At 48.0% G+C, this 11,151-nt stretch overlaps 1 protein-coding gene across 1 annotated transcript; it reads right to left on the reverse strand.

Annotated features, from left to right (window-relative positions):
• Positions 1–1,990: 1,990 nt before the first annotated feature.
• On the reverse strand, positions 1,991–9,245 carry SLC25A44 (solute carrier family 25 member 44). The gene is given in 6 exon segments (XM_073609375.1): positions 1,991–3,190; positions 7,043–7,170; positions 8,577–8,619; positions 8,622–8,812; positions 8,815–9,052; positions 9,054–9,245. Coding segments are annotated over 6 exon segments (939 nt in total). The 5' UTR covers positions 9,201–9,245; the 3' UTR covers positions 1,991–2,998.
• Positions 9,246–11,151: the final 1,906 nt, after the last annotated feature.

An 11,151-nucleotide genomic window follows, 5' to 3' on the forward strand; every position in this document is an offset into this window, starting at 1 on the left:
TTTGAAGGAACCCAAAGTGTCCACAGAACCCTGGTTGAGAAAGGTCGGTCTAATTCTGGTCCACAGAATCAAAAGCAAGATCACTGGTGTGACTTTTTCCTCTACATTGGTGTTTGGGCAGTGGCTTTTCTGGCCCATTTTAGAGGCCTAATTACCAAGGGATCCACCTTTCCTAAGTAAAGATGTCAAAAGATAAAATTCTTGACCTATGAAAATATAGTCTTCTTACATTGCAATTCATTTTGAATTTAAACACAAGGGAAGCATACACCACGACGTTCAAAAAAAATATAGTACAGGAAGTTTTTGGACCAACCGACAAAGCCGATTGGTTCAGTTGCCATGTGACTACTTCAACACAAATGCAAAAGGCGAGGAGAACTGGTCAACTCCTAGACTCCACCAAAAAAACTGATCACCAAAGTGAAGTGTAGCCAACGTCAGAAGGACCCTGGGAGAGCGCTAGGAAACCCCAGCATTAAGAGATACATCTTTTTTTTTTTTCTCCATAAACCAATTAAACCCAGCAATCTGCTCTATGAACGCTGTAGGCCTCTATTCCTCTGTAGGCCTCTATTCCTCTGTAGGCCTCTATTCCTTTAAAGCCTGTTAAATTAAATATATAGACAATGGGGTCGATTTACTAAAACTGGTGCACACAGAATCTGGTGCAGCTGTGCATGGTAGCCAATCAGCTTCTTACTTCAAATTGTTCAATTAAGCTTTGACAATAAATCCTGGAAGCTGGTTGGTTACTATGTACAGCTTTACCAGATTCTGTGTGCACCAGCTTTAGTAAATCTCCCCCCAACTTTGCACAGCCAAGATGTATAATGGCAGATTAGTAAAGTTCAGGTAACCGTTGCCGTCAACATTCTTAATTTTGGAAATGTTTACATCTTCGTACTTGTATACATCTTGTGGCTCTGATAAGGGGGGGCAGCACGTTTTCAACCGAAACGCGTTGAATATCTTGTGAATTATTGCAGCGGCTTTGGAATCCCTTATGAATTTGGTCTGGCTCTTCTCTTGGTTTAGGATCCACCCTCCAGGGCATTTTGATGTAATTTGCATAACTCCTCTCAAGAGCCGCTTGCACCAGGGGTGAGGGCTCTTGAGAGGGACTGCGGGGGCTGTGGTGGTTTCAGGAAGTGAGGTACAGCACCCTTCCAGGCCTCTACTGCCAGCTACGATCTGCCTGTATTACATAAAGAGAATCACAAGAGAGAGACCCAGTGATGTCTAATATAAGGAAATGGAAACCGTAAGGTTTAATTTTAAGAATTTAGTTAGAAGGTTGACTTGGGGAGGGGGGGGGGAAGGAAGGCAACATATAAGCAGATTAAACATCAACTTTTTTTGACAGAGTTTAGTAGGGATGGAGGCGGTCGGGTTTACCCCTCACTTCTTGTCGCCATCCTAACTGTTCTGTGCGCTGTGAAAAAAAAAAAAAGTGTGACATCCCACTTTAAATTTCATGTTAGATGCGCCCTCTCTCAAAGAGGGTTTCACAGTTTCTATTACTATTCCTGAGCTATAGGTACCTCGTGGGCGGGGCCTAGTGCGACATAAAAGGGTCTAGTTTCTCAATATAAATTGTTTAAGAAAAAGCCCCCAGAGAAGTGGATATATCCTTTAAAGTGATTCTAAAAGGATACATTTTTATTTGAAACAAGAATGTAATACACAGAGCAGGTGTGTAATGGTTTTGCACAAAGCAGCCCCCCCGATCCTTCTCTTCTGGGGTCCCCCACCGGCACTCATGGCTTCTCCCCTCTGCCAAGAGCCCCACATAGCAAGCTGCTTGGCCCCGCCCTCTGCTTGCTCCTTACTGGCTACGACTGCCAATGGCTCCTACTGCTGCCTCTCTATCCAGTGAGGAGGGAGAGAGCTGCTGCTCTCGTGCACAATGCTGGATCGAGATGGGGCTCAGGTGAGTATTTGGGGGTGGGGGGCAGCTACACAGTTTTTTTTTTACCTTAATGCATAGAATGCATTAGGCCTCGTTCACATGATCTTGTAGCGGCAACAAGCACTCCCGCTATGCAATTTTGACATTGCGCCTTGCATGCGATTTTGTGTGTCGCATAGGGCAGCCCATGATTCAGTCACTCGAATAGGCTGCCCTATGCATGTTTGTTGCCCAAAAAAAGAAGCTCCTGCTCCTTTTTTTTTTTTTTTTCTGCTTGGGTGATAAGCTTCACATGAATTATGAAGGCGCGGTTTACCATGCCACAACTGCAGCAGAATCGCATCACATTTTGGAGTGCCAATGAAGGATAATGCCATGCAAAATGCGTACAGCACATTTTGCTGCCTTTGCCACGCGATTTAGGATCATGGGCGATGTAAAACAGGGCCTTAAGGTTATAAAAAAAAAAAAAAGATACATAAATAAAAACATTTACCTTTAGAACCACTTTAAAAAAGGGAAAAATTCTCTTTCATGCTTCCAACAAAATTTGGCAATGGCATTAAATAAAATCAATAGAACTATGTATATAAAAAAGGAAAAAAAAAATAAAAGAGTTCATTCTAAAAATACAAACACCATTTATGTTAAATAAAGAATAAAAAAAAAATTAATTGGGCCAAGGTGGTGCCACAGCGGACCAGAATACGATGGGTGGAAAGGGAAAAATGGTCACAGACACAGATAAAAAGTATACAACAGGGGGCGCTGTTTAACGCCAAGAATGTTGGGTGGCAAAATCCCTCTGTGTCCACCCCTTCCACGCACCTTGGGATAGCCCAGCAGCAGGGTTTTTATTTTTATTTTTTTTTCTGATAAAACCCGAAGTTCCTATCGCACTTATTGTACGATATATACAGTCTCTCCGTTTTTTTTTCTCTTTGTGCACAGACACGCAAATATATACACACACAATTGTGTACGATCCAGTGGAATTTGGACTGTCTTTGCAGGGGCCGTCTTTCAGCACGGTTGGCCCGAGCGCGTCGCCCCGTCTCTACGGAACATCTCTAAGTCCACGTACTGTCACCAGTGTCTTGAATCTACCAGCTCAGGTCTGAGGCTCAGTTTCTTCAGGGTCTCGTAGCCCACCACGATGACGATGGTAGAGGGGGTGGAGGAGATGATCCGGGCGGAAAGGCCTTTGGTCAGGCCCCAGGGTCCTTCTTCCGCCATCAACTGCTTGAAGGTGTTGATGATTGAGCTTTTTCCCTCCACCTGAAAATACAAGGGAGGAGGAAGGGTGAGATGAGGAACCAAGAATTACGTCATAATATCGTCATTCAGAATCCATCAGTCTACGCAGAATATAGATACACAATACCAGTCCAACATTTTAACATGGAGGAACCCTTAAAAAAAAAAAAAAAAAAAAAAAAAAAATTCCAGGCTCAGGGAACCCCTACTAACAATATCTACAAATCAGTGTGTATTAGTGTAATGGTCACTGAGAAGAATGCCCCCACCACCCTTACTAATAGCTAAAAAAGGGAAGAAGATCATCGGTGTCAGTGCTTACTTATCTGAAAGGCAAAAACTGTCCATGACTCAAGGAACCTCTGGAGGAACCCTAGGGTTCCATGGAACCTTCGTTGAGAAAGGCTGCACTATACAGCCATACTTTTGTGGACACCTGCCCATCCTGCCTATAAGAGCTTGTTAAACATTCCATCCCCCAAACCATGACCAACAATATGGAGTTGCCCCCGCACTCCCCCCACATGAACATTAATATGGAGTTGCCTCCGAACTCCCCCCACATGAACATTAATATGGAGTTGCCTCCGCACTCCCCCCTACATGGCCATTAATATGGAGTTGCCTCCGCACTCCCCCCCCCCACATGGTCATTAATATGGAGTTGCCTCCGCACTCCCCCCACATGAACATTAATATGGAGTTGCCTCCGCACTCCCCCCACATGAACATTAATATAGAGTTGCCTCCGCACTCCCCCCACCCCCCCCCCCACATGAACATTAATATAGAGTTGCCTCCGCACCCCCCCCACATGAACATTAATATGGAGTTGCCTCCGCACTCCCCCCACATGAACATTAATATGGAGTTGCCTCCGCATTCCCCCCCACATGGCCATTAATATGAAGTTGCCTCCGCACTCCCCCCCCCCCCCCCCCATGAACATTAATATGGAGTTGCCTCCGCACCCCCCCCACATGACCATTAATATAGAGTTGCCTCCGAACTCTCCCCCCATGGCCATTAATATGGAGTTGCCTCCGCACTCCCCCCACATGAACATTAATATGGAGTTGCCTCCGCACTCCCCCCACATGAACATTAATATGGAGTTGCCTCCGCACTCCCCCCACATGAACATTAATATGGAGTTGCCTCCGCACTCCCCCCACATGAACATTAATATGAAGTTGCCCCCGCACTCCCCCCCCCCACATGGCCATTAATATGGAGTTGCCTCCGCACTCCCCCCACATGAACATTAATATGGAGTTGCCTCCGCACTCCCCCCACCCCCCCCCCACATGAACATTAATATGGAGTTGCCTCCGCACTCCCCCCACATGAACATTAATATGGAGTTGCCTCCGCACTCCCCCCCCATGAACATTAATATGGAGTTGCTTCCGCACTCCCCCCCCCCCCACATGGCCATTAATATGGAGTTGCCTCCGCACTCCCCCCCACATGAACATTAATATGGAGTTGCCTCCGCACTCCCCCCCACATGGCCATTAATATGGAGTTGCCTCCGCATTCCCCCCCACATGAACATTAATATGGAGTTGCCTCCGCACTCCCCCCCACATGGCCATTAATATGGAGTTGCCTCCGCACTCCCCCCCACATGAACATTAATATGGAGTTGCCTCCGCACTCCCCCCCACATGGCCATTAATATGGAGTTGCCTCCGCATTCCCCCCCCACATGAACATTAATATGGAGTTGCCTCCGCACTCCCCCCACATGGCCATTAATATGGAGTTGCCTCCGCATTCCCCCCCCCCCCCCCTACATGACCATTAATATAGAGTTGCCTCCGAACTCTCCCACCATGGCCATTAATATGGAGTTGCCTCCGCACTCCCCCCACATGAACATTAATATGGAGTTTCCTCCGCACTCCCCCCACATGAACATTAATATGGAGTTTCCCTCCGCACTCCCCCCACATGAACATTAATATGGAGTTTCCTCCGCACTCCCCCCCCTACATGGCCATTAATATGGAGTTGCCTCCGCACTCCCCCCCCTACATGGCCATTAATATGGAGTTGCCTCCGCACTCCCCCCCTACATGGCCATTAATATGGAGTTGCTTCCGCACTCCCCCCCCCCCCCCCTACATGGCCATTAATATGGAGTTGCCTCCGCACTCCCCCCCCTACATGGCCATTAATATGGAGTTGCCTCCGCACTCCCCCCCCCTACATGGCCATTAATATGGAGTTGCTTCCGCACTCCCCCCCCCCCCCCCCCCCTACATGGCCATTAATATGGAGTTGCCTCCGCACTCCCCCCCACATGAACATTAATATGGAGTTGCCTCCACACTCCCTCCCCCCCACATGGCCATTAATATGGAGTCGCCTCCGCACTAAACCCCCCCCCCCCCCCACATGGCCATTAATATGGAGTTGCCCTCACACTGTGTATAGAACATCCACCACTCTTCTGGGAAGGCTTTCCACAAGATTATGGAGGGTGTCTGTGGAAATTTATGCCAATGTGCAAGGTCAGATACGGATGTTGGACCTGACCTGACTCACAGTCTGTGTTCCAATTGGTCCCAGTAGTGCTTAGTAGGGTTGAGGTCATGGCATTGTGAAGAACACTTGAGTTTCACCACACCAAACTCATCAAACTATGTCTTTTTTTGGATCTGGCCACCATTTAGGAGGTCAGGTACTGATGTTGGATGAGATGATCTGGTTTGCCATCAGCGTTCCAATTCACCCCAGAAGTGTTCAGTGGTGTTGAGGTCAAGGCTATGTGAAGGACAAGAGTTCCCTCAGTCCAGACTGGTCAAACCATGTTCTTTATGGATCTGATCACCATTTATGAGGTCAGGTACTGATGTTGAATGAGACAATCTGGTTTGCCATCAGCGTTCCAATTCACACCAGAGGTGTTCCGTAAGGTTGAGGTCAGGGCTCTGTGCACGATGTTTGAGTTCAGTCAAACCATGTCTTTATGGAACTTGCTTTGTACACAGGGTCACAGTCATGGTGGAACAGATAGAGACCTTCTCTAAACTGTTACTACAATGTTGAAACCACGCTATTGTCTAAAACAGGGATTCTCAACCTTTTTTTCCTTGGAGGAACCTTGGCAAAAAGTTGGAGATCTCAGGGAACCCCTGATATAATGCTCACACCTACAGGTCATGGAAAATTGGTCTGACCAGGGAGCTGTTGATATAACAATTATTTTTAGAAATAGCAGTAGAGATATGATCTACCTGTCAGCTGTCTGCGACTGATGGGTGAATTGCAGTGAAAATCCCTAGGAACCTCTTGAGGAACCCCAGTTGAGAAGTCCTGGTCTGAAATGTCTTTGCATGGTGTATTACTAGTAGTACCCTTCACTGGGGACACCTGAATGTAATCATTAGGGGGGCTGCATACTTTTGGCCATATAGTAGGTGTGATGGGTTAGGGGGTCCACAAAATAATTTTTTTGTAGAGTGTTAAACCTGGCAATGTTTGGACTCCAATGGTGGATCTTCAAATCTGAACACTTGCTGTGGCTGGGTTTTTATTTCCTTTAAGTATGCAATTGGAGTGAAAATGCACCCAAGGTGGGCAGTAACAGACCAAGTAACTGCAGGGAGAACACCTTCAGGTTGGAGACCTCAAGAATGAGAAGATGCTAAAAGCTGGTTTGAAGCCCACGCAAGACAAAGCAAAAGGTTCCTATGACTGCCCTGTCCCCCAGCAGTACATACCCACCTTCCCTTCGCTCCTCCACCATTGCAAAGAAAATAACTGAACTTAGGTCAGATCAAATAGAATACATTTAACATTCTTGAGCACACATATGTGGTGGAGGCAGAACACCCCCCCCCCCCCCCCCCCCCGTTGTGTTACCTGCACTCTGGCCCTTATGACATCCATGGGATTGGTGATGGTGGCCGCTGTAGCTGCAGCCATGGGCCCCGAGATGGCTTGAAGCAGTAGGTGTGGACAGTCTTTAGGTGACAGGCTTGATAATTGTTCTGGAACAAAGCAAAAGATGTTTACAACACAGGAAAATAAAACAATCACATTATATGGCATGTGCTGCCATCCTGAAATCCAATATGAAGCGATTTTGGAATAGGAAGTCCTCTGACTCCGCCCACTAGACCCCCACCTATAACAAATATAACTTATGGGGTAGACCGACCTTTCTGAAGCAAGCCTGCCCTTTGCCCCCTGCAGCGCGGTCCCTTCCCTTCAACACATGCTCCTCACCCTCCCCTCAATGGTTCCTTTAGAGCAGGGGGTCTCCTAACTTTCTAAACAAAGGGCTGCCCCCATCATATTCCTATCAGTGACACCAATGATGGGGCACTATTCCTCTCCACTGATACCAATGATGGGGCACTATTCCTCCCACCGACACCAATGATGGGGCACTATTCCTCCCACCGACACCAATGATGGGGCACTATTCCTCCCACTGATACCAATGATGGGGCACTATTCCTCCCACCGACACCAATGATGGGGCACTATTCCTCCCACCGACACCATGATGGGGCACTATTCTCCCACCGACACCAATGATGGGGCACTATTCCTCCCACCGACACCAATGATGGGGCACTATTCCTCCACCGACACCAATGATGGGGCACTATTCCTCCCACCGACACCAATGATGGGGCACTATTCCTCCCACCGACACCAATGATGGGGCACTATTCCTCCCACCGACACCAATGATGGGGCACTATTCCTCCCACCGACACCAATGATGGGGCACTATTCCTCCCACCGACACCAATGATGGGGCACTATTCCTCCCACCGACACCAATGATGGGGCACTATTCCTCCCACTGATACCAATGATGGGGCACTATTCCTCCCACTGATACGGCACTATTCCTCCCACTGATACCAATGATGGGGCACTATTCCTCCCACCGACACCAATGATGGGGCACCATTTGCTCCCCACCGACACCAATGATGGGGCACTATTGCTTTCATTGATTGTTGTCAATCAGGAGGAACAGTGCCCCATCGTCGGTGAGATAGTGTCCCATCATAAGTGTCGGTGGGAGGACTAGGTGCCCCACTGTTTGTGACAGTGGGAGAATGCAAGCAAAGGCCATACCTGGCCCCCAGGCTCCAGTTTGCAGGACCACTGCTTTAGAGAACTACGTGGTACTTCTGGGTATAAAGAAGCATGCATTGCCTTCTTCTGGGGAGGGTCCAAATCCTCAGCCCGGTGTAAGCTCAAAAGTTAGGCGCAACTTCAAGACAGGAAATAGAATGGAATCTTTCCAGCGGGACAACGGTGGCAAAATAAATAAATAAACCCAACAGAGGTCTACTCTTTCTTAAAAAAAAAAAAAAAAAAGGTAGGCTATACAAACTCTTTAAAAAAACTCCCAGCATGCCCTGCCACCTACCTGCATAGAAGTGGTAGAAAGGCCACCACACGGGCACTGTTGGGCGATGTAGGTCATCAGCGAAGCCACGTAACCCCGATAAAACCCCTTCGGCCCGTCCGCCCTGAAGATCTGCATGATGATCTCCTTGGTCTGGCCGAACATGATCGTCTGCTTCCTGTCCGTGTAGCTGATGCGGAAGCGGCCCAGGCTCTCCCCCTGCCGCTGCATCATGAGGTGCTGCGAGATCACGTCGATGGCACGGTGATGCTCTGCGCCACCAGAGACGCCGAACCTCCCGCCACCAGAGACTTGACCGTGTTGCTGCTGCTGTAGCCCGACACATACTTGCGGGTGAGTTCGTAGGTGGTGACGTAGCACTGGCCGGAGATCAGGGTGAAGGTGTTGACCAGGAAGCCCCGATACAGGCCGGCAGCCCCCTCCGACCTCAGGATCTTCACGAAGGCGTCAAACGTCCCGTTGTAGAGGCTCTTCCCCCTTCTGCACCTGGAGCCGCGTCCGGATGAGCGTGAACGGGTAGACGCTGACCCTGATCATCATCGTCATGCAGACCCCGAAGACGTAGAACTTCTTCTTGTCCAGGTGCTCCCACTCGATGATCTGGATGTTTCGCTTGTCCTCCATGATGCCAGATTGACGCCTTCACACCTAAAAAAAAGGGGAGACCCCGAGATTAATGTAAAACCGATCTGCCAGATCGAAACCTAACTCCCTCTGCTGGAAGCTGGTGGCATTTACTACTTAGAACACAATTACTATTACTTGTTACATTGTATCCTTATGAGGTCAAGATTGCTACTGTTGCAAAAGATGAGCTTCACAAAGTTACAATCTAGCCTCAAATTCAGTTTTCCTATAGAAGCCCAACCTGAGCCCTAAGTACTCCTTTACAAGTGAGGTGGAGGGGGGTGGCAAAACCCAACAGTTGAGCTGCGCTTTTACTTACTAGAAAATTTCTTAGGTCACGGCAAACATTACACACACACACACACAATCTCACAAAAGTGAGTACACCCCTCACATTTTTGTAAATATTATCTTTTCATGTGACAACACTGAAGAAATGACACTTTGTTACAATGTAAAGTAGTGAGTGTACAGATTGTAGAACAGTGTAAATTTGCTGGTCCCCTCAAAATAACTCAACACACAGCCCATTAATGTCTAAACCGCTGGCAACAAAAGTGAGTACACCCCTAAGTGAAAATGTCCAAATTGGCCCAATTAGTCATTTTCCCTCCCCCCGGTGTCATGTGACTCAGTGTTAGAATGTCTCAGGTGTGAATGGGGAGCAGGTGTGTTAAATTTGGTGTTATCGCTCTCACTCTCTCATACTGGTCACTGGAAGTTCAACATGGCACCTCATGGCAAAGAACTCTCTGAGGATCTGAAAAAAAAGAATTGTTGCTCTACATAAAGATGGCCTAGGCTATAAGAAGATTGCCAAGACCCTGAAACTGAGCTGCAGCACGGTGGCCAAGACCATACAGCGGTATAACAGGACAGGTTCCACTCAGAACAGGCCTCACCATGGTCCACCAAAGAAGTTGAGGTCACGTGCTCAGCGTCATATCCAGAGGTTGTCTTTGGGAAATAGACGTATGAGTGCTGCCAGCATTGCTGCAGAGGTTGTAGGGGTGGGGGGGGGTCAGCCTGTCAGTGCTCAGACCATACGCCGCACACTGCATCAAATTGGTTGTCTCAGAAGGAAGCCTCTTCTAAAAATGATGCACAACAAAGCCCGCAAACAGTTTGCTGAAGACAAGCAGACTAAGGACATGGATTACTGGAACCATGTCCTGTGGTCTGATGAGACCAAGATAAATTTATTTGGTTCAGATGGTGACAAGCGTGTGTGGGGGCAACCAGGTGAGGAGTACAAAGACAAGTGTGTCTTACCTACAGTCAAGCATGGTGGTGGGCGTGTCATGGTCTGGGGCTGCATGAATGGCTGCCGGAACTGGGGAGCTACAGATCATTGAGGGAACCATGAATGCCAACATGTACTGTGATATACTGAAGCAGAGCATGATCCCCTCCCTTCAGAGACTGGACCGCAGGGCAGTATTCCAACATAATAACGTCCCGCAAACACACCTCCAAGACCACCACTGCCTTGCTAAAGAAGCTGAGGGTAAAGGTGATGGACTGGCCAAGCATGTCTCCAGACCTAAACCCTATTGAACATCTGTGGGGCATCCTCAAATGGAAGGTGGAGGAGCGCAAGGTCTCTAATATCCACCAGCTCTGTGATGTCATCATGGAGGAGGGAAGAGGACTCCAGTGGGCAACCTGTGAAGCTCCGGTGAACTCCATGCCCAAGAGGGTTAAGGCAGTGCTGGAAAATAATGGTGGTCACACAAAATATTGACACTTTGGGCCCAATTTGGACATTTTCACTTAAGGGTATACTCACTTTTGTTGCCAGCGGTTTTAGACATTAATGGCTGTGTGTTGAGTTATTTTGAGGGGACAGCAAAATTTACACTGTTATACAAGCTGTACACTCACTACTTTACATTGTAGACAAGTGTCATTTCTTCAGTGTTGTCCACATGAAAAGATAGAAGAAAAG

The sequence above is a fragment of the Aquarana catesbeiana genome, linkage group LG13, assembly GCF_042186555.1.
Source record: "Aquarana catesbeiana isolate 2022-GZ linkage group LG13, ASM4218655v1, whole genome shotgun sequence".
Classification (NCBI taxonomy): domain Eukaryota; kingdom Metazoa; phylum Chordata; class Amphibia; order Anura; family Ranidae; genus Aquarana; species Aquarana catesbeiana.